We start from the raw sequence: 23,809 nt of genomic DNA on the forward strand, positions 1-23,809 counted from the left end.
TGATAAAAATGCTTCAGTTATATTTATTTTTGTCTAAAACTATTTTATTATAATGCGGATTTTTTTCCACCAAGAAATAAACTCAAATCAAAGGTTGGATCTTTGTGTTTTATTTTCTGTTTACTCTCATTGCGTAAATGACGTCGCCAGACAAAGCAGCCAATCAGCTCAATGATTCCCTCCAATCAAACACATGACGTCAGTTTAACGGACCGACTACCGGACCTTAAGCTGCAGCACCGGGCAGCCAACCGGGCGGGTCACCCCCTAATTCCTATGCGCTTCCTCCACTCCGCCCACCAATCTTGTCTCGGTGTATTGAAACAAGCTCCATTGTTTCTACTCGCGTCAGCCTGCCGGCCAATCAGCGCCTCTCCCCTCCTGCCTGCCCGCGGTACCAGCCAATCAGCGGCCGGCAGCTCTTTGTTGTTGTTGCTGCGGCAGGACGCGGACAGGCGGCGAGCTGCGGGGCGTCGCTGCGCTTTATCGCCCAACACCGTCGCTTGGCTCCAGTTGCGGGTTCCTGACAGCCGGAAGCTGCCATGTCGGTGAACATGGAGGAGCTGCGGCACCAGGTCATGATCAACCAGTTCGTCCTGGCGGCCGGCTGCGCCGCCGACCAGGCCAAGCAGCTGCTCCAGGCGGCCCACTGGCAGTTCGAGGTGAGTCCGACCACCGGAGCCCCTAACGCCGCTTCCGGTGAGCGTTAAGCGGGAGCGGCGGAGCGGTGGGGTCGGGGAACCGTGGAGCGGGTCGTTAGTTCCGGTCCGGACCACGCCGCTCGTCGTGCTAACGTTAGCCGCTGCGAGGACGCCGTGTTCCCACCAATGGCTGCCTTTGTTTACATTCTGCCAGCCAGTCCTTCCTGCCGGAAGATCCGACTCTTAGACCCATAGTTCTGGCCTCGGACCTCCCGAACCGCCCCGCGGTCCTGGACTCGTGGATTTGGAGGTTCTGACCCGCTGTCAAACCGAAACTACACAGCAGCGAGAAACGGTTTCGGTCCTGGTGGTTCCTGTTCAGGTGAACGATTCACAGACTGTGTTCAGATGTGATCCGGATCAGAGCGGTCCCGGTTCTTTCTGAACAGTTCCGTTCACTCTGTGCATCTTTTAAACGTTAGCTCTTCATTTCTAACTGCCAGCGTAGAAACGTTCTAAATTGTAAACAGTAAATTTATTTCTGACGTCACAAAGAGCTTCACAGGAGCAAAAACAACTTAAAAACACAAACCTGCTCCAGCAAAGGCCTGTAAATAAAAACGTTTTTATATGTTGCTCAACAAACTGGCCGCACCGGTTGTGTAGGGCCTTCTTAGATCCTCAGAGTCCATCAGGCGTTTCTCTGGTGTTCTGAGAGAACATCCAGAACCGGGTCCAGTTTATGGAGCGAGGCCCGGCTCGTTCTGGTGCTGAACACTAACTATGTTCTCTGAGGTCAGGAGAGCTTCCCGGTTCCTCAGAGGAAGGAGATCGGGTCGCTGTGAGAGGTGGAATCTTCTCGCATGTTTTGACGGGATGAGCCGGGTTCAGTTTGGGTCCGGGTGGTTCTGACCCGGCTGCGGGTCCATGTGAAGGAGCCGAGCATTAACTCTGTGTCTCTCTGTCTGCAGACGGCTTTGAGCTCCTTCTTCCAGGAGGCAAACGTTCCGGGTCACCACCAGATGGTAAGCTGCTTTCATTCCCCTTCAGAACCAAACAAGTCCATTTGGGTCACACGGATCAGTGGGTCACCAGCAGGGGTTCTGAGGTCCTTGATTATTGCTGCTTCTGTTACGTGATGTTTGTGCAGAACTTTTCCACAGAAGTGCAGGTCCAGTTTGCAGAACCCTGGAACACAATGCGGGTTCTGTTAGGGATGGGTTCTGCAGCAGCAGCGCTCCGACGGCATGCAGGTTCCATCGGAGTCCCGGTACTGTGGGCCGAGCCATCCGGTCCGGACCTTGCTGTGTTCAGCGGGCTCCTTGCTTTTCCTGTTCTGAGGAACAGCAAGGAGCCCGCTGGGGGAACTGGGCCAACAATCGGGCTTTTACTACCGATTGTACTACTACTAACCCGGTACCGCGGGTCAGGATGGTTCTGAACAGATGCTCCATTCATCTTCTACAGAGAAGTTCCGGGTGGAAAGGAGCGTCTTCAGAACCGACGTCCTGGTGGGACACTGACCTGATCCAGTATCTGTTTTGCTGCTGCTCTCAGACTAAAGATGCTTCATGCTTGACGAACGCTCCGTGGTGAACTGAGACGTGCGGTCACAACGTCTGCAGCATTTATTGCATTTCAGACTATAAGGCGCACATAAAATCCTTAAATCTTCTCAAAAAGTGATGGTGCTCCTTATCTATGATCACCGTTGTGCTTACTGACTGATTTTATGTGCTGCAATGCGCTCAGACGTCTGTTAAAATGTGTGAGTACGACTTTGGTTAGCAACAAAGCCGCTCCGCTCACTGATCTCTATTATACACTGGAGTACTAATAGCCCGCTGCACCAGCCGCCATATTGGTACTCCCTATTTCCCCCCAGTAACTAGGGAATATGTGCGCTACAGCATCGAATAACGATGATTTTCTCATGTTCAGGGGGGGCTTAAAACTTTTAAAATGTCAAATGCCATATACTTTTATGTTATGTTCTAAAACTATCAAGTACTGAGAAAGTACTTGAGATATATATATATATATATATATATATATATATATATATATATATATATATATATATATATATATATATATATATATATATATATAAAAACATTTTTTTAATATGAATAACATGTCAAATAATTCAGCACCTAATTTCCTAGTAGTTGATAGTGTTAGTACATCCACAGACTGTAGAATTACCTGTGAAACGTTTTCACTCAGCCAGAAAACTGCTTGTTGTTGCAACCAAATCCTGTGGGATTCTGTGAGAGTAGGGAGTAGCAAGATGGCGGCCAGTGACTAAAGTATTTCGGCAAAATCAGCACTCCAGTGTATTATATAGCTCAGTGGCTCTGCTCAGTGGATATTAGGAGCGTTACGGTACACTGTGTCACTACCTGGTCTCCACCCACTGATGGCGGCCATGTTTAATCCTCGTTCCTCTGTCTCCATGCCGACCTTTGCTCAGCAGCTGCTCCATCGCCTCCCAGCAGGAGGCGTCGTCTTCAGTAGGTTACGATTCTGAGGTTCTTGGACCTTCTGGTCCATCGCTGCTGTCGGCCGTCAGCGGCTCGTAGCTCCAGGAGGCATTTCAGCCAGCTGACAGGCGGTGCACAGCAGCAGGGCTGCCTGCACAGCTGGGCTTCAGAACCAGAACCTGTTAGTTCTGATTGTTTGGGTCCATAACTGACGTTTTGTCTCCTCCCCAGATGTGCACCCCCAGAAACACTCCGGCCACGCCGCCCAACTTCCCCGACGCCATCACCATGTTCTCCAAGCTGCGGGCGTCGGAGTGCGGCCCCGGGGCCGCCGGCCCCTCCCAGGCGTCCGGGGCCTGCTCCCCCCCGCCCCCCTCCTCCTTCTGGGCCTCCTCTCCGCCCCGCCACCAGCCCGCCTGGCTGCCGCCCTCCTCCCCCACGGGCCACCGCCACTTCCACCACCTGCAGACCCCCGTGTGGCCCCCCGGCTCCCAGCCCAGCGGCCCCCAGCAGCCCGCCGTCATGTCGGCGCTCCACGGCCAGAGATGAGACCGGGGGCCGGGCCGGGCCGGGGGGGGCGGTATGGACTCTGTGAGCCCAGAGGAACCAGAACCCAACGGATTGCTTCCTGAGCATCAGAACCACGTGTTCTGATGCTGTTTCTGAAACTCTGACTCCCGGAACAGGAAGTGAGCAATAACCAGCTGGACCGGCGGTCCTGGAGGTCCGGTCAGAACCGGAACCGGGCTCCAGTCTCTCCAGCGTCTGGGTGGAAAATGACTCAAAGTTCCCATTTAAACCGATTCATTTCAGCGTCTTTGTGTTTCTGAATTTAAACGTTTCTTTCTTCTCCGCCGACTCGTCGCCTGCAGGTCCGTCTGCAGGTCCAACGGGTCGTCGGTTCCTGTCACTAAAACTGCTTCCTCTGGGTTTTTTTGTAGAAAAATTTAACTATTTGCTTTTTTTTTTTAGTGGATTTTATTAAACCAAATCTAACTGGACTGATCTCAGAACCTTGAATGAGCAGATTTTGGACCTCCTTGTTTGGACTCTGGTTCTTAAATCCTCGACCCGTCCGTGATCCGAGGCAGAACCTTTATTTAGTGACATGTGGGACAAATGAAACACGGACCTCCTCAGTTTGGAGCGAGGGAGCAGTTTGCATCCAGACCGGATAAACGGATCCGTCCAGAACCAGAACGAGGCTCGGCTGGGGACTCGGTTCTGTCTGCAGGACGCCGACCCGCTCTGGTCTCAGTGCAGTCCTGAATGTATTCCTGCTGCAAACAGACCGGCGCCGAGTTTGCCGTCGTCAGAACCGCAGCGTTCCTGCTTCACTCAGACAATCAGCTGATTTCTGTTGGTTCTGAAGCATCGGACCGCTAGATTTTCAGTTCTGGGTCAAACGGGAACCAGAGAACCTCCTGATTTCAGGCTGAGCTCCCAAACTGGGACCTGCCTCTAAAGGACCGGTTCCGTGTTCTGCGCAGTTTCTGCAGAACCTTTAATTCTGCGGGCTGTCAGAAAACGGTTCAGGTCTTCTCAGTGAATCATCGGTTTGTTTGGGTCACTGATCCGGTTCAAAGATCTGGATCTATAACCATAGGCAGGATGTGAACTGGACACCAGCATCCAACACATTCAGTTCACAGCCAACTTCTAACCTCATCTAGTCGGTTCCGGTTCTGGTTGTTGAACTGCAGCTGAAGTGAGAGCAGAACCAGTGGACCGGTTCTTTAAATGTGGAACCGGGATGGTTCTACGGTTCTCTAACCAGCCGAGCTGTCTGTCTCAGTGTAAAAGTTTCTGGTTCCCTCTGAACGGCCCAAACTCCTGGTTCTGGTGTTGTGGACTCGGCCCGGGTTTCTTATTGCCAACCGGATCTTTTCCAAACACAGACGGAACATTACCTCCGACCCAAAGGTCCGTTTACTTCCTCACTTTGTGTCGCAGCTCGTCTGGATGTTCTGACACTTTTAGGAAAGTTTTGTTTCTCCTCTGCTGGACTTTGTATTTATATGTGAAATAAAAGCGGTTCTGATCTGCTGCTTGTTTGGGTTTTACTCTGAATTTAATGAAATTCTTTGGAGAATTTACATATTCAGCCATAACAACTACATGAAATGCTTTAGACAGTGATGTCATGGCACCTTTAAACTCAAAGTAGATCAACCAAAAATGCTCAGAAACTGTTGATGCAGAAACCTAAACTGTGTCTAAGTTTGTTGTAGCGTGTTTAAAGCCAACGTTGTACCTCAGCCATGAGGAATATAAATATCAGACTGAAATCTGGCAGCCATGACAAATATGAAGGTGGTCCTGGGACTTCCAGGTCCATTAAAGGATGAGGTTTGGTGGAGAAAACCCAGAGTTAGTTTGGTAGCAGAAGTTCCACAAAAAAACAACAACAAAGAGGTTAATTTCAATTAAATTTTATTTATATAGCTTCAACTAACACACGTCATCTCAAGTCTCTTTCCAGAGTCAGACTCCATCAGATCCTCCAGGTTGGTGAGAAAGTTTCCTCTCTAAGGAAACCCAGCAGGTTGCATCAAGTCTCTCCAAGCAGCATTCACTCCTCCTGAAAGAGCGTAGAGCCACAGTGGACAGTCGTCTGCATTGTTGATGGCTTTGCAGCAATCCCTCATACTGAGCATGCATGAGGCGACAGTGGAGAGGAAAACTCCCCTTTAACAGGGAGGAGAACCTCCAGCAGAACCAGAACCAGGCTCAGTGTGAACGCTCATCTGCCTCCACCCACTGGGGCTTAGAGAAGACAGAGCAGAGACACAGAAAGCACAGAAGCTCACATTGACCCAGGAGTACTTTCTATGTTAGAGAAGACAGAGCAGAGACACAGAAAGCACAGAAGCTCACATTGACCCAGGAGTACTTTCTATGTTAGAGAAGACAGAGCAGAGACATAGAAAGCTCAGAAGCTCACATTGACCCAGGAGTACTTTCTATGGTAGAGAAGACAGAGCAGAGACACAGAAAGCTCAGAAGCTCACATTGACCCAGGAGTACTTTCTATGTTAGATGGTAATAGAGGATGATCTGCCTCCCCTGATGATGTCACAGCTAGCAGAACGCCAGACCAGGTGTACCTTCTACGAAGAGAAAAAGTACAGAGAACAAAAAGTTAAAAGCTGAATTAACAACAAACAAAGCAGATTGGAGAGCAGTAGGAGAACTCAGCAGAGTGAGAGAAATAGACCCTGATGTCCTCCAGCAGCCTAAGCCTATAGCAGCATAACTACAGAGGTAGCTCAGGGTAACATGAGCCACTCTGACTAGAAGCTTTGTCAGAAAGGAAAGTTTTAAGATTAGTCTTAAAAGTAGACGGGGTGTATAAACTTTTACAGGTCCTGTTCCTGGACGGGTTCTGAATGAATGGAAGGTCAGTCCTGCTGATCCTCTGCAGATCTGATTGTTCGTTGCAGTTGGTCTAATTTCATGGATGAGCTAAAGACAGACTGAGTGATGGCGGCTGGTGGAGGAGACGACCTGCAGCTCCTCGGGAAGAATTGACTTGAGTTGCTGCAGGAAGTCCAGTCTCTGCCGGGCCTTAAGGATGGTGTCACTCTGCCATCTGAACACCTTTAATAACAGCTCCTACCTCCTAGTTCCTATCTCCTACCTCCTATCTCCTGACCCTTGACCTTTACTGGGTCAGCAGAACTCCATCAGGGAGGAAGGAGCTTCAGCTGCTGAGCTGATTCCAGACTTTAACTCTGACGTCATTAGTGACGCAAACATGGAGGATGGAGTCAGATTGAAAATGTTGGCTAAGCAAACCACGCTGTCATGGATTATGTGTGGCGTGCAGGTAGTGATGTGAACATAATCATCTTTATCATCATTGGAAAATGCATTAAAATGAATCATCTTGGGGAGCAAACTGAGTTTACGGGTCTTGCTCAGGGACCCAGAGGGGCAGTCTGCATGAGTTGAACCCAGAACCTCTGGACCACCACTGACAGGAACCATGCCCCATGGATAATAATAAAGATAATAATGGTGTAGTTTTAGAATAGTTGTAGTCTCTGACTGAAGGCCGTGTGTATCAGTGATGTTTTAACAAAGATAAATTAGCCAATATGGCGGCTGGTGGCTTCACAGCGACTCGTTCTAACAGCGGCTATTAGCACTCCAGTGTATAATATAGCTCAGTGGGTTTTAAGGTGAATGTTTGTGCTGCTGGGGCAGGAAGCGGCCACCTGGGAGCAGACACCTGGAAGCAGGAGCCTCGGACTTCTCCTGGGAATGAAAGCTGGAGGCGACTGAATGAACAAAGAACACGTTTATTCCGTAAATCAGGACATAGAACCTGCAGAGCCTCAGGAGGCGGACCGCAGGAACCCGCAGGGAACCACAGGTGGTCCTGCAGCCTTCAGAGGGATCAAGGTCCCCAGGAGGTGTCGCCCCCTACAGGTCGAGGGGCTCGCAGCTCCCAGGTTCAGCGGCGCTGTCCGCCGCCGGAGAGACGGAGCTCTGCGACGTGCAGCAGCCCAGAGCCGACACGGGCCAGTCCCGGCCGGAGCCGCTGGAGGCTGCAGAGGAACGACAGCGTTGCTAGCACAGCTCAGTGGGCGTGGCGCGCAGGTAGCGGGTCCTGGGTCTCACCTGAGCGGCTGGACTGCGCGCCTTTGGCACCGAGCGGCTGCGGAGGGGCCGGAGCGTTGGGTCCCACCTCTGGAGACACGGCGGGCCTCTGGGGGCCTTTGGTCCTGTCCTTCATCCTGCCTGCAGCCGGCAGGAAGCAGCGGGAAGCAGCAGATTAGATGGAGGACGGTTCCCGGCTCCCAGCCAGAGCCCAGAACTCACCGTCTCTGGCCGCGATGGTCGGTAGTTTGGTGTCTGCGCTCCTCAGCTGGACGTCAAAGCGACCTTTGTAGATGCGCCCATCCAGCCCAACAATGGCCGCCTCCTGCAGCACACACGCTCTACGTCACAGACATGTAAACCTTTACATTCATTAAATAACCAGCACTTTTTCAATCTTGAAAAACGTAATGCTGTCAATTATTCTATCAACTTTACAACTGATGATCCTGATCATATTGCTAAATACAGATGTTCATTTCATGAACATCTGTATCTTTCTAACCTCTGTCAAGCCTCAATTGATTCCTTATTAAATGATTTAATAGTGAAACGGATTTCTAACATTGACCAGAAACGCTGTGAGGAGCCAATCACCGTTCATGAAATTCTTGATGATATCTCAAAACAAACAAAGTCCCTGGGACCGATGATCTATTAATTCATTCTATAAACATTTTTCTAATGACTTTGCCCATTTTTAATGAAAGCATTAAAAATGTCTCTGCCTACAACTATTACTCAGGGCTTAACCAGCCTTATACCAAAACCCAACAAGGATCCTTTACTTCTTCATAGTTGCAGACCTATTTGCCTTCTTAATACCGACTATAAAATATTAGCCTTAGTGATTGCTAAAAGATTCAAATCAATTCTTCATTCAATCATTGACGAAACTCGATCAGGATTTATGAAAAAATCAGCATATCACCAATAACATAAGACTTGTTCTTGATATCTTAGATTATCCTGATTTTGTTTCTGATAATGGATTTATTTTATTTTTAGACTTCTATAAGGATTTTGACACTGTAGAACATGAGTTTATATTTCAAAGCTTAGAAAAGTTCGGATCTGGAAAGCTCTTTATATCGATTATCAAAACAACAACAGCTCTATCAAATTAAGGAGCGTCTCCTCCCAGATTTAACATCAGCAGAGGAATCAGACAGCGGCGTCCTGTCTCCCCCTACCGGTTTCTTTTGGTAGCTCAGCTTCTGGCAGATTATATTAAAACCAGTCCTCTGAAAGGGTTAATTGTTGCTTATCCTCCATCATTAACTGGCTGATGACACTACCCTGTTCTTAAAGGACAATAATTAATTTTCATTAGCGATCCAAGTATTAGTTTCTCAAAAGCTTCTGGTCAGCTTCTAAATCTCAGAAAATGTGAAATTATGGCAGTTAAAGATTGCACCGAGACATCAACTGAAGGCATTCCAGTTAAAAACGAGGTTGTTTATTTAGGCATAACTATTAAAAAAAAACAAAATAATCGTAGCTCCTTAAATTTTGATCCTTTAATTTTTTTGCAGCTCTAGTGGCTCGCTTTTTCTGAAAGTAGGCTGACAGGAAGGGGGTAGAAGAGGGGGAGAGACATTCAGCAAAGGACCGCGGGTCGGATTCGAACCCGGGTCGACCGCGTCGAGGACCAAGGCCTCTGTATATGGGTCACGCTACCCGCTGCGCCCCAAAGTGTTTTATTTCTAAAGGGGTTTACAGTCAGGCTTGATTTTGAGGTGAACAAAGCATCTCCTCCTCTCTGTTTAATTGTGTTTAGCTGCTATAAACACGGAGACTATCCTTCATGATAATACTGCGCTCGGCCATTTTGGAAGTGAACATCAGCTGGTTTATTTTTGCTGAGTGCTGTCTCCTCATCAGGTGTGATAACTCAGCCTTTAGTAGCAGAAGGTCCACTGAGGGTCATTTAAGAAGGGCTGAGAGCAAACATGGTGGTGGCAGCATCATGCTGAGGGAAATAACTGACTAAGCTGCACTGACCCATGCAGGCTCTGCTTCCAGAATCAGAACCTCCTGGTCCCGCTTCCCTCCAGCCGCCTACCTGCATCAGGTGGCCCTCCTCGGTCTGGCTCACCAGCCTGGTGTGCTGGGTGCTGCTGTGGCGCTGACCGGACGAGGTGTTGGTGTGATTCCCTCCGCAGCCTCGAGGCGCCACCTCAGAGAGGCGCTCACTGCTCCGTCAGAGAAACAGGGTTAAACGGGTGGTGGTGTCAGCTTACCTGCAGCCTGAACACACCTGGAGCCTGGACAGGGACAGCTGAGACCTAAACCTGCAGGTGGAGACATTTACGGAGGGAGACCACAGGCTGGGCTAACTGACTGGACCTGACTCACTGCTGGACTCCTGCTGGGTTCTGTCTGAGCCGCCGCTCCGTCTCTATGCTCTCTATCTGCCTGCACATGTCGGCGTGGCTCTTCTGCAGCTGCGCTCTCCTCTGGCCGCACACAGCCGTCCAGCAGCTGGACCCTGGGACCAGGCTGACATCACAACACGCTCAGCGGCTGCTCTAGCTCCACAGGTGAGTCTCTACTAGCAGCGCCGCCAACCGGCTTCAGACACAATGAGAACGTTTCCCACATTTCATCCCGATCCGACAGCAAAGGAGCAATAATGGAGATTTTCCGTGACCGATCAAAACAAACGAGGTTTAAAACTTTACTATACAGGACTGTCTCAGAAAATTAGAATATTGTGATAAAGTTCTTTATTTTCTGTAATACAATTAAAAAACATGAAATGTCATACATTCTGGATTCATTACCAATCAACTGAAATATCGCAAGCCTTTTATTGTTTTAATATCGCTGATTATGGCTTACAGCTTAAGAAACCCAAATATCCTATCTCAAAATATTAGAATATGGTGAAAAAGTATACTAGTAGGCTATTCAACTAATCACTTGAATCGTCTAATTAACTGGAAACACTGCAGGGTTTCCTGAGCCTTGAAAAACACTCAGCTTGGTTCAGTAAACTAAATCACCAGTATGGTAGTGGTTAAGAGACGCCATCAGATTCTCACAGTAACTGGTGTACTGACCATGGCATTACTGTCCTTGATTGGCCTGCCAATTCCCCTGACCTGAACCCCATAGAGAATTTGTGGGCTATTGTGAAGAAGAAGCTGAAAGACACCAGAGCCAACAATGCAAATGAGCTAAAGGCCGCTATTGAAGCATCCTGGGCATCCATAACACCTCAGCAATGCCACAGGCTGATTGCCTCCATGCCACGCCGCATTGATGCACTAATCTGTGCAAAACGATTCCCAACCAAGTACTGAGAGCATTAATGGACATTTTCAAATGTTTCATTTTGTTTTGCTGTTATAAATTTTTTTTTTTACTTGGTCTGAGGAAATATTCTAATATTTTGAGATAGGATTTTTGAGTTTTCTTAAGCTGTACGCCATAATCAGCGATATTAAAACAATAAAAGGCTTGCAATATTTCAGTTGATTTGTAATGAATCCAGAATGTATGACATTTCATGGTTTTTTAATTGCATTACAGAAAATAAAGAACTTTATCACAATATTCTAATTTTCTGAGACAGTCCTGTAGATTTTAAATCTGATTTACGGGGCTGATCTGAATAGGGACACACGCTAACGGACAAAAACAGACCAAAAAGGAAAGAAACGGACAGGAACTGAGAGAAACTTTACTTTAGATTTTAAATCTGACCTACATGGTTGACACCGAGGCGCCAGCCAACGGCTGTCAGGCTCTTTAAAGGACTCTCCTGGTGCCGGTTCTGTAGCTGCGTATTCTGGGTTACATCAGGAGCCTGTGAAGTCATTAACTCATCAGTGAGGAACCAACCCTAAAGCAGATGACGCCCTCATGGTCAAATCAAAGGTTTTTACTGTAACGGAGTTTAAAAGAGTAAAACCTGCACTGTTGGGTGGCGTGATGCCGGCTCAGCTCCTGGGCCACGGCGGTTCTGGTTCAGTCTGGTAATGCTTGTCTTTTCAGTCTTCCACATAAACTTTATAAATTAACGGGTCCAGAACTCAGCGCTGTCTCTGCAGCAGCTTAATCGCTTATCAGCTACAAAGACCTCCTTCCTTCAAGGCACACCTCCCCCCCTCCAGTGTGGACCCACTGCCACCCAATCTACGTAACTCACACTCACTAAAGTTCAAACTTTAAACTGCATAAACTAGCAAACTCTCCCTGATTTGATTTAAACTGTATTTTAACTTATATCTGTTTCTTTTGGGGTTTTTAATAACATATTTTTTGCTTGATGTAAGGTGACCTTAAATGTGAGGAAAGGCGCCTATAAACAAAATGTAATAACGTATTATTATTTAGCACCTTGATTAGAAAACACGCTGTGATTATCCGCTGGCAGCTCACCTGGACGCAGGTGAGGCAGGTGTCCTGCTAAGCCAGCTCAGCCCTGACAGTGAGCGCTGTGGTTGAACAGCCAATAAGGAGAGGTTAGCTTGTTATTGTCCTCAGGTAGCAGAGGAGAGGATTTCTGAGGACGACCGGCTTTAAGCTCAGTAGGCCTGATTACAGGAGCCTGCCACACTTTTCAGAATGGCTGTCACCGGATGGCTGTGCTGTCGGATCAGGACTGAATGTGGATAAACGGCGTTACAGGCGTGGGGGGGGGCTCACCTGTGGTAGTGGTGCCGTATCTGCTCCAGGTTCCACGGCCGGAAGGACCTGTGGGGGGGGAAGGCGGGGAAGGACGGCAGCGTCACCCAGAGCCTTGAAGGTTGAGAGGGAGGAAGCAGAGCTCAGTGATCAGGTTAGGAGGCGGCAGAGCGCAGAACGGGCCGGACTCACGGTGCGGGCGTCTGCTTGAGGATGGGCCGGTCGCAGGAGAGGCAGTGGAACCGTTCCACCAGCTGCCTGGAAGCAGAGAACAACGTCACAGCAGAACCTTCCTCCCTGACAGCTGCCTAGCTTCTAATGGTTCTGACCCACTCAGGGTCAGAACTATCAGAACTACACATGCATGCACCCCCACTGACCAACACGCTTCTGGCTCTCATCTGGGTTCTTTATAACCCGCGTTCTCCACAACCAGTTTGGACGTGTGGTTAGAACCTCTGTTCTGGTTCAGCCATCAGAACCTGGAGGAGTTCTCCTTCTTCATCGTTTAACCCACAGCATGACGGTGCCGCCGCCATGCTGGGCTCTCATTTATCACACTCTGCGTAGAACCCAGGTTCTGGTAGCAGGTTCTGCCTGATGTTCTGCCCTCTCCATGCCCACACCTACTGTTTAACAGAGTCCAGAACATGAGAGGGTTCTGTCCAAGTCCAGTCTGCCTGTCTGAGGACCTGTTGGTCCTCCAAGCCAAGGTACCTTCAAATAGACTCAGCTGACCCGGTGAAGGACCATCAGAACATCAGTAGAAGCGCCAAAGAACCTGAGTCTGAGGCGAAAGTCCTGATGAGTCTGGGACCAACACGGTTTAGGTCAAATGGACCTGGTTCTAGCAGAACAATGAGCCTATCGATCCAAACTGGTTCTGGGGACCAAAGCAGGGATCCTGCAGAGAGCAGAACCTTCTGCTGATGGACGCTGAGCAGAAGGTTCTGCTCCTCAGCGTCTCACCAGGACCTCCAGGTGAGACGCTGAGGAGCCTCGCTGGTCTCCAGCTTCAAACATCTGACCTTCAGCCCATAAATGTGTCCTGCTGGACCAGCGGCTGGTGTCAGCGCTCACTTCCTGATCCCAGCAGCGTCCTCCTGCTCTGGAGCTCTCTGAGCCTGCAGCTTCTTCTGGATGCTTCTCCAGCGCTCCTCCAGCTGCGTCTTCACAGAGTCCAGCTCGATGCGGTTCAGCTGTGGAGACACAGAACCTTCAGACCTCCTGCAACGCTGCCACCTGCAGACGCCTCCTCTGTACCTTGCGCTCCATCTCTGTGGACAGCTTGTCGATGACCTGGTTCCAGTCCTGCTCCTGGCCCGTCACCTTGCTCAGCAGCTCGTGGAACATGGAGGTCAGCTGCTCCGTGGCCAGATCCAGCTGCAGCCGGCTGGCTTTGCTCTCCAGAGCGGACTTCTCCGCTTTCTGCAGGCGACCAGAGAGAAGAGGACATGAAGCTGAGGTCCACCTGAAAGATCTCACTGCAGCCGCTCAGGCCAGCTTCTATTCAATTCAGTTCAGTTTTATTCATATAGCTCCTATCCACATCATATCATCTCAAGTCTCTTTCCAAAGTCAGACTCCATCAGATCCTCCAGGTTGGTGAGAAAGTTTCCTCTCTAAGGAAACCCAGCAGGTTGCATCAAGTCTCTCCAAGCAGCATTCACTCCTCCTGAAAGAGCGTAGAGCCACAGTGGACAGTCGTCTGCATTGTTGATGGCTTTGCAGCAATCCCTCATACTGAGCATGCATGAAGCGACAGTGGAGAGGAAAACTCCCCTTTAACAGGGAGGAGAACCTCCAGCAGAACCAGGCTCAGTGTGAACGCTCATCTGCCTCCACCCACTGGGGCTTAGAGAAGACAGAGCAGAGACACAGAAAGCTCAGAAGCTCACATTGACCCAGGAGTACTTTCTATGGTAGATGGTAATAGAGGATGATCTGCCTCCCCTGATGATGTCACAGCTAACAGAACATCAGACCAGGTGTACCTTCTATGAAGAGAAAAATGACAGGGAACAAAAAGTTAAAAGCTGAAATAACAACAAACAAAGCAGATTGGAGAGCAGTAGGAGAACTCAGCAGAGTGAGAGAAATAGACACTGATGTCCTCCAGCAGCCTAAGCCTATAGCAGCATAACTATAAAGATAGCTCAGGGTAACATGAGCCACTCTGACTAGAAGCTTTGTCACAAAGGAAAGTTTTAAGATTAGTCTTAAAAGTAGACGGGGTGTCTGCCTCACGGACCAAAACTGGGAGTTGGTTCCACAGGAGAGGAGCCTGATAGCTAAAGGATCTGCCTCCCATTCTACTTTTAGAGACTCTAGGAACCACCAGCAGACCTGCAGTCTGAGAGCGAAGTGCTCTGTTAGGCTTTTTGTTCCTCCATAACGACTTGAGCAGAACTGATTAGCTCAGCGTCTGGAACAGGTTCTGGAACCCAGCAGCACGAGGGGAAACTCACCATCTCACTCTCCACCATCTGCTTGTCAGCCTTCTTCTCCTGCAGCTGCTCGGCTGTCTTGTAGAGCTCCTGTGGATCAGAACCGCGGAGGGAAGGAGAGATGAAGGAACGTCTGGGAGACGCTTTCACAGCTGGAACGATCTAAGCTGCCGGTTCACCTCGATGTGTCCCTGCTTCTGTCTGTTGTCCTCGTGCAGACTCCTGGTGGTCTCCTGCAGCCGCTCACACTCCGCCTGGAGCTGCAGGATGGCCCTCTGCACGTCGTAGACCAGCTCCAGGTTCTGACCCAACAGAGAGAACATGGTGGTTCAGCCACGTCAGTCCTCACTCACTACGACCTGCTGCTGCCTACGGCCGACCTGACTGTCTGCAGAACCTCCCTCAGCCTCCCTGTCCTCCAGCTCTGCTGCTCTGCCTTCACCCTGATGCTGGTTCTGATGCTGGTTCTGGGTCTGCTGCTGGTTCTGGATCTGATGCTGAATCTGGTTCTGGGTCTGCTGCTGGTTCTGATGCTGGTTCTGGATCTGCTGCTGGTTCTGGATCTGGGTCTGCTGCTGGTTCTGGATCTGGGTCTGGATCTGCTGCTGGTTCTGATGCTGGTTCTGGATCTGATGCTGGATCTGCTGCTGGTTCTGGGTCAGCTGCTGGTTCTGGATCTGGGTCTGGATCTGACGCTGGTTCTGCTGCTGGTTCTGGATCTGATGCTGGTTTTGCTGCTGGTTCTGGACCTGATGCTGGTTCTGCTGCTGGATCTGGGTCTGATGCTGGATCTGGTTCTGGATCTGACGCTGGTTGCGCTGCTGGATCTGGTTCTGCTGCTGGATCTGGTTCTGGTTCGGCTGGTTCTGGTTCTGCTGGTTCTGGTTCTGGTTCTGCTGGACCAGGCCGTTCACCGTGTCCTGCAGCTGCTCGTAGTGCTGGAACAGGAGGCTGAGCTTCCTGCCAACGCTCACTGAGCTGGAGGTCCATGTTGACCTCCTGCTGCTCTCACCGGGGTCCTGCGTCTCCTCCTCTGCCTGCAGCGCCTCCTGCTGGAGGCTGCTGGACAGCTGGGAGGTGAGGGACAGCATGGTGTCCTCCAGCATGGCCCGCAGGTCGTCCAGCTGGGTCAGAGGGTGGAGAAGCGAGGTTAGGCGGGGCAGAAAGGTGCAGACAGGTCAGATGTTCTCCTGGCTGACCTGGTACTGCAGATGCTGCTCTGCAGGCCTGTCCTCACACCCAGCCTGCTTCAGGAGCTTCACGTCTTCCTCCAGCTTACGCAGAGAACTCCTGCACAGCAGAGCAGCAAACGTTCAGGGCAGGTTCTCCGTTCCAGCCTCTAACGGCTTCATCCTGCACCACGTTCCCTCTAAGAACCTCCAGCCGTGAGGGAGGAAGCAGCAGAGAACTTCAGCTAATCCCCTTAGAAGATGGGAGAGGAGCGGATGGAGGTCCGTAAAGTTCTGGACCGGTTCTGTGGGCCCTGTGCCTGCCTTTACCTGAGGTAGGACAGCTGCTGCGTGAGCTCTGGGGGGGGTCTGCTGCCTGCGTCCTCGCCGTCTGAGGCTACCCTGTCCTGGCTCACTAGGCTCATTAGCATGTCCTCCAGCCTGTCCAGCTTGGGACAGACACGGATCGGGTCAGGACCGGAACCAGGAGCGACTGACGGGACGGTGAGAGGAGGGTGCTCACCTTGTGGCGGTCGCTCATCAGGCCGTCTATGAGGGCGGCGTGCTGCTGCAGCTGCTGGCTCAGCCGGCTGGAGGCGTCCTGAGGAGCTGAGCACACATTTTACTTCAGCCTTCATTCATTCAGCTCAGAAATGTCCATGAAGGTCCAGACGGTACCTTTGGTACCGACTATCAGACCCGCTTACCCGTGCTGGCGCTGGGCTGTCTGGGACGGGCCGGCTCGCTGCGGTCCATCTTCCGTTCCTCGAGGACCGCCAGCCGAGCCTCCAGCCGGCTGAAGCGCTCCTGCAGTTTCCCGATGCTCCTCGCAGCCTCAACCGTCTCCTGGTACCGACCCGGTCCAGGGTCTTCCTGGTTCTGGATCTCATGAGGTGAGGTGGGGGCTGAGGTTCTGGGGAGGTCGGCACTGGTCTGTGGGAGAGAGCCAGGCGTGACGGAGGAGGCCACACCAGGAGGCGTGGGCCCTGAAGTCGCCCCGGGCTCCTGGGCGAGCTCTGCAGCGCCTCCTGGTGCCGGACCCGAGGTTCTGCCGGAGGTTCTGCCGCTCAGCCCGCCCTCTGAGCCGTCAGAGGAGGCGTCAGTGACGGCGGCTGCCTCGTCTCCAGAGATGCTTGGAGTGCGCGGAGCAGTGGGGGGGTCGGCGCTCTCGCTGGGGAGGGGGGGTCCGGCCGGCTGCACCAACACGGGCCGCTGGGAGACCGCCGCCGTGACCACTTCCTGTGAAAACACAGAGAGAGAATGACTGAGAGGACGACACCTGGTGACCAGGTGGGGCAGCGTCATGCTGAGGGACCGCCCCCCTGAACACGCAGAGGTATGAACCCATGGTTTACATCAGAGCACAATCAGGACCTAGAACGGCCTAGTCAAAGTCCAGAGCTGAAGCCTCCTGAGAATCTGTAGGAAGACCTGGTGATAACGAGGAAGGTAAGAAAACCTGCAGCAGGAAGATCAGACGCCCCTAAACTATCTTCCTCCTTCATCCAGGATGATGATGATGCTGATGAAGGTGATGATGAAGGTGATGATAATGATGATGATGATGGAGATAAATATGGACCCAGGTGAGTCCTCAGAGTGGCATCAGGTTCTGTTGCTGCCAGAAAAGTTCTTTCCTCTGTGCTTAAAGTGAATCACTTTGAGACGAACAGTTCACTGAACTGAACTGCTCTGGGTCTCCTAGCACCAGCTACCTTCTCACCTTCTGAGGCTTCCCGTCCTTCAGAACCACCTGGACAACGTCCCGGGTCACACGCCGACTGGGCTGCTCCGGGCCCGGATACGTCTGAGTGTTTTCCTGCAGGGAGTTCTGTTGGACCCAGAACACAGGACGGGCATGAGGAGGTGCAGAACCCGCTCCGGTTCTGCAGGCATGTTGCTCAATGATCTCTAAACTACAGGTGAACACAGTGAAGAAGCAGCGCAGCGCCCCCCACAGGTCGGAGTGCAGAAGCACAGGCTCACCACAGCTTCCTCCAGTTTGTCCACACGGTGGCAGCACTGATCCACATCTGCCAGAGTCTGCAGCTGCTGGGCTGCAGCCTGCAGGCAGAAGAAGAAGAACCACATTACATAAATCTATATATTTTTTTATATTTTATATTTTATGAGACGCAGCAGAACAGAACAGTCAAGAAGTGAAAACATGTAAAACTGTAGAGCTGTGAATAGTTATCACACCCCCAGTCTCAGTTTTCTAGCAGAGACTCAGGACCTTCTGCTGGAGCTGCTGCAGCTCCTCGGTCGCCTCCTTCAGAACATCCGTGTTCTTCTGCAGCTCCTCCACGCGCTTCACGGCCTGCAGGAAGAACAGAACAGAACCTGAACCCTCGGGGGAATATGGACCTGCCGGTTCTGGTGACGCTGGTGTAGCTGAGGTGGTGCGTAGGTCAGCAGGTGTGTTTGCAGAACAAACACTTGGCTGCGGCCCAGACAAAGGAATTCCTGAGCTGCGGGCGGGTTCTGGTGTCGGATGTGCCGGGCCCCCTGCAGCCTGTTAATGAGTTCAGGTCCTCGGCCCGATTCAACCCTGACACGTCACCTAACACCTGAGGTTCCTCTGATCGTCACACTTCAGCTGAGTTCTGGAAGTAAAACTCGAGCTGAGGCAACAGAACCAACGAGCCGATAACGAACCGAACAGAACCCCATCAGAACATGTCCTGAGCATGTCCTCAGACTGCAGGTCTGCTGGTGGTTCCTAGAGTCTCTAAAAGTAGAATGGGAGGCAGATCCTTTAGCTATCAGGCTCCTCTCCTGTGGAACCAACTCCCAGTTTTGGTCCGTGAGGCAGACACCCCGTCTACTTTTAAGACTAATCTTAAAACTTTCCTTTGTGACAAAGCTTCTAGTCAGAGTGGCTCATGTTACCCTGAGCTACCTCTATAGTTATGCTGCTATAGGCTGCTGGAGGACATCAGGGTCTATTTCTCTCTCTCTGCTGAGTTCTCCTACTGCTCTCCAATCTGTATTGCTTGTTGTTATTTCAGCTTTTAACTTTTTGTTCTCTGTCATTTCTCTCTTCATAGAAGGTACACCTGGTCTGGTGTTCTGTTAGCTGTGACATCATCAGGGGAGGCAGATCATCCACTATTACCATCTAACATAGAAAGTACTCCTGGGTCAATGTGAGCTTCTGAGCTTTCTGTGTCTCTGCTCTGTCTTCTCTAAGCCCCAGTGGGTGGAGGCAGATCATCCACTATTACCATCTAACACAGAAAGTACTCCTGGGTCAATGTGAGCTTCTGAGCTTTCTGTGTCTCTGCTCTGTCTTCTCTAACATAGAAAGTACTCCTGGGTCAATGTGAGCTTCTGAGCTTTCTGTGTCTCTGCTCTGTCTTCTCTAAGCCCCAGTGGGTGGAGGCAGATGAGCGTTCACAATGAGCCTGGTTCTGGTTCTGCTGGAGGTTCTCCTCCCTGTTAAAGGGGAGTTTTCCTCTCCACTGTCGCTTCATGCATGCTCAGTATGAGGGATTGCTGCAAAGCCATCAACAATGCAGACGACTGTCCACTGTGGCTCTACGCTCTTTCAGGAGGAGTGAATGCTGCTTGGAGAGACTTGATGCAACCTGCTGGGTTTCCTTAGAGAGGAAACTTTCTCACCAACCTGGAGGATCTGATGGAGTCTGACTTTATAAAATGCCTTGAGATGACGTGTGTTAATTGGTCATGGTGGTTGCTCGCTGCTGAGGGACATATCAGGTTCCACCATGGTGATTATGAGGGACGACCCGACACATCAAAGGTTCCTGGATAAAGCGTCTGTGATTAAGGCCAGAACCCGTCTGCATGGCAACTTTTAGGGAGCAACACATGAACATCAAGCGTGTGATAAAACCAGAATCCACCAGAATTTCCTTTAAATGGAGGAAACCAGCCGTTCTTCCGTCTCCTTAGTTCACCTGAGCTGCTCCAGTCTCACTGACACCGAGGTTCTGCAGGCTGAGGAGAGTGGGACCTCCTGGGTGGAGAAGACGATTGTTCAGGTCTGGGTTACTGTGTAAGCTCTGTGCTCACTGAGGTCAGCCACTCATTAACCAGCAGACGGCCCCACCAGAAGAGGGGGGGGGGTGACCTGGTCCCGGCTTGACCGCGGACCTGGACTGCAGCCACGCAGGACATGAATGATTCAAGCAGCCATTCATCCTCTGACAGGCAGAGCGGGCCCTGCAGGGGGCCCATTACCTCCATCGCTGTCAGGGAGGAGGAGTGATGGCGCTCTGAACCTTCAGCTCCACACTCACTGGGTTCAGAGAGGGAGCCTCTGACGATGCCTTGGTTCTGTGGGACAGAACCCTGAATGAAGACGCAGAGAACATCTGTGTGACGAGGAAACAAAGGCGCTGGGAGGAGGCGGCTAGGATGCGATGAGGACGTCAGAAGGATGCGGCAAGTTAGGACGCGGCTAGCTAGGACACAGCTAGGATGCAGCTAGCTAGGACGCAGCTGGTTAAGACGCGGCTAGCTAGGATTCAGCTAGGACACAGCTAGCTTGGATGCAGCTAGCTAGGACGCAGCTATGATGCGGTGAAGACGAGGCTAGAGAGCTGATCACAAGGATGTGGCTAGGACACAGCTAGCTAGGACACGGCTAGCTAGGACACGGCTAGCTAGGACGCGGCTAGCTAGGACACAGCTGGTTAGGACAGGGCTAGCTAGGATGCGGTGAGGACGTCAGGAAGACGCAGCAAGCTAGGACGCAGCTAACTAGGACACAGCTAGGATGCAGCTAGCTAGGACGCAGCTAGCTAGGATTCAGCTAGGACACAGTTAGCTAGGACGCGGCTAGCTAGGATTCAGCTAGGACACAGCTAGCTAGGACACGGCTAGCTAGGACGCGGCTAGCTAGGACGCGGCTGGTTAGGACACGGCTAGCTAGGATGCGGTGAGGACGTCAGGAAGACGCAGCAAGCTAGGACGCGCCTAACTAGGACACAGCTAGGACGCAGCTGGTTAGGACGCGGCTAGCTAGGATTCAGCTAGGACACAGCTAGCTAGGACGCGGCTAGCTAGGATTCAGCTAGGACACAGCTAGCTAGGACACGGCTAGCTTGGACGCAGCGAGGACGTCAGGAGGACGCGGCTAGCTAGGATACAGCTAGGACACAGCTAGCTGCTGCTCGCTAGGATGTGGCTAGGACGCAGCTAGCTGTGTTCTAGCTAGCTAGGACACAGCTAGCTAGAACACAGCTAGCTAGGACACAGCTAGCTAGGAAGCAGCTAGCTAGGATGCAGCTAGTTGGGGCACGGTCCGCACAGGAACCGTTCCTCGCAATAAAGACGGATTTATCCGTTTGACTCATTTTGAATCTCTCATCACTTTGAACCATTTGGATCAGATCAAATCTCCTGGTTCATGTGAAGGTCTCCCAGCAGATCCCATCAGAACCTCCAGGGTCCACTGGTACCGCTCCCTGCAGGGCTTCATCTCCACAGCGGACTCCAGAACTCGCAGCAGAACCAGCGTGTTGGAGTTCTCTTCGTGGACTCTGACAACCTTCAGGACCAAAGCTGGTCACATTCAATCAGAACCAGAACCATTCAAAGCCGCTTCTCCCCCATCAGGTCCTCCTGGAGAGGTTCTGACCTCCAGCTCATCGGATCACTGGACCCCGGGTCTTTTCCCCCCAAACACGGGTTCTGTTGTTCGGTTTTGGTTTCTCCACTCCGACCGGAACCTTTGGTTTGGACCCAGCTGAGTGGGAGGAACCATTCTGCTGATGTGAAGCCGTTTTAGAAGCTGCTGGTTCTGCAGCAGCTCACTGGACGGAACCGAGCCTGACAAAATCTCCAGACAGAACCAACGTGTTGCTGCCGTTCGGAACCACCGGAGCCGCTTCTCACCTCTGACATCCCGTCCTCGCAGATCTGGATCCGGGACCAGAGCCCTCCGGCACTGTCCGGAGAAGGGACCGAGTCTGACCACTTCTGTAGGGGAGAACCGGGCTGAACCAGCCGGTCCGACCCGGAGGCGTCCCGCTGAGCCTCTACCGAGACCCCCAGCGGGGCGTCGGGCGTTTCGTCCCCGGGAGCGGAGCCCCTCCAGCGGGTCTTCACCTCTCGGATGTCCAGCTGGTTGAGCATCGCCAGCAGCAGCGCATGGAGGGCGCCGAAGTTGACGGAGCCCCGGTGAGGGGTTCCGATGGACAGGTGGAGCAGGTCCAACAGGCTGATGTTCTGCTCCATCTTAGTTTGGACCAACGGAAACTAACGGTCAGCCGTTAAAGCGCAGCTAACAGCAGCGGCCAGCGCGCCGGGATTAATGACGGAACACACGGGTTCTGTTCAGTAGAACCAGACCAGAACCCTCTGTGGTCCGTGATAGTGAGCTGCACCGCGGCTCCTGGATCCGTCAGCGGCAGAACTTTTTCTCTCCGACCCGTAACCGTTAAATGGACAACAGGAAGCTCCGCCTGCTAAGCTAGCAGCATTCACCGGAAACCGCGGGATGGCCTTTCACAATAAACCTCACGAGAATTGCGCCAATCCGTAGTAACAGCAATGAATTAGATGAATTACAAATTCAACAATGAATTAGAATATGGGTCCCTAGGAGGCTTGATTGTCAGATTAAAAATAGCTTTTGAAAAAAAAAACAGCCTTTAAGAATGAACTAAACATATTTTTCATTAAGGTCCCATTTCTACATTAGAAATGTTGCTTTTTTATTGGTTTGATGCAATAGTCTAGTCTGAAATGCTGTGTTTTTATTATCTGCAGGTGGGGGAAAAAACATCCTAACATAAATAAAAGCTTTCAAACATCATCAGTCTGTGTTAATCTAATGTGTTGAACTGAGTTCCTGAAATAAAAGACCTTAAAATATAAGATAAGCTTAATTTTTCACATACACAAATATACAATGTGGTCCAAAAACATATACATAAATCAAACAAAACCAGCTCAATCTCATTCTGTTATGAATCGGTGCATATTTCAGGGTGCCAGTGTGAAGTTGGCCTGACGGCAGCAGGGAGCAGAGCGAGTTTCCAGGATGCTGAAGCTGAGATTGTTGTCTGTCATGTTCAAAAAGACGTGTTTTCTCAATATTATCCCTTCTTCATTATCATAATCAGACTGCATTTTCAGGAAACGGTCTGATACCATTATTCTGTATTTCAGACACTGGTGGTAGTTACTGTGAAAACCTAAATCTTAACGTTGGGTTCGGCCATCTTGGCACCTAACGGAAGCCTGGAAGGTTCCTAACAGGAAGAGCATCTGTGCACATGGGGATAAACAGATGTTTAGCCATCGGCTTCACTAAGACACATTTCTGATATCATGGCTCCAGCACTTACTTTGCTCACCAACCACTAAGGCACATTTCCTCCAATCAAAACTGTGGATGGTGACGTCATCGAGGTTGTAGACGCAGGTATCTGGGTATTTAGCTTGATAAAGATCTTAAACATCCCATTACATGGCTGATTAAAAAGTCTATTTACAAATGAAAACCATGATTTTCCATTTCTTCTCATAAGCAACTTCTAACCAGATTGTTTTTAGGCGTTTACAGAGTTGTCTGTCTAACTACCTCATCTGAACTGGACCCCATTATGCTGTTATAGGGGTTATAACGGTGTACTTTTTATAAACATACTGGATTTACTTCACTCATTATACGTAATGATCAAGCACTGGTATTTTTTCATACACAAAGCCCTTTTAGGTTATCTTTTAGGTTGTGAGGCTTGAGTCTCTCTTTAACCATCAGAGCTTTGAGTCCAGTCTAACCTATAACTTTAAAGTGGTTTATTTTTAATCGCTTTATACCGTTATTGTAAATAATCTATTACTGTTAG

At 50.7% G+C, this 23,809-nt stretch overlaps 2 protein-coding genes across 3 annotated transcripts; one reads left to right on the forward strand and one right to left on the reverse strand.

The window, feature by feature from the left end:
* The first annotated feature begins 367 nt into the window (after window positions 1-367).
* On the forward strand, window positions 368-5,177 carry ubald2 (UBA-like domain containing 2). Its single transcript, XM_036147758.1, has 3 exons — window positions 368-662; window positions 1,613-1,666; window positions 3,359-5,177. Exons 1-3 carry the CDS (start codon window positions 543-545, stop codon window positions 3,674-3,676), a joined length of 492 nt encoding a protein of 163 aa, XP_036003651.1. The 5' UTR covers window positions 368-542; the 3' UTR covers window positions 3,677-5,177.
* A 2,234-nt stretch (window positions 5,178-7,411) lies between these two features.
* LOC105919100 (glutamine-rich protein 2) lies at window positions 7,412-22,435 on the reverse strand. 2 transcript variants are annotated; one of them, XM_021311602.2, is made up of 17 exons: window positions 21,849-22,435; window positions 18,220-18,303; window positions 17,970-18,047; window positions 17,707-17,814; window positions 16,691-17,222; window positions 16,507-16,592; window positions 14,994-15,116; window positions 14,836-14,904; window positions 13,631-13,795; window positions 13,448-13,566; window positions 12,560-12,625; window positions 12,389-12,481; window positions 10,091-10,234; window positions 9,798-9,927; window positions 7,955-8,057; window positions 7,754-7,873; window positions 7,412-7,680 (listed from the first exon to the last, which is right to left on the reverse strand). In XM_021311602.2, the coding sequence occupies exons 1-17, from the start codon at window positions 22,188-22,190 to the stop codon at window positions 7,556-7,558; spliced, it is 2,487 nt and encodes an 828-aa protein (XP_021167277.2). In that variant the 5' UTR covers window positions 22,191-22,435; the 3' UTR covers window positions 7,412-7,555. The 2 variants fall into 2 exon arrangements, with proteins under 2 accessions (XP_021167277.2, XP_021167279.2); XM_021311604.2 differs by lacking the exon at window positions 10,091-10,234.
* Between the last annotated feature and the right edge of the window lie 1,374 nt (window positions 22,436-23,809).

The sequence above is a fragment of the Fundulus heteroclitus genome, chromosome 16, assembly GCF_011125445.2.
Source record: "Fundulus heteroclitus isolate FHET01 chromosome 16, MU-UCD_Fhet_4.1, whole genome shotgun sequence".
Classification (NCBI taxonomy): Eukaryota; Metazoa; Chordata; class Actinopteri; order Cyprinodontiformes; family Fundulidae; genus Fundulus; species Fundulus heteroclitus.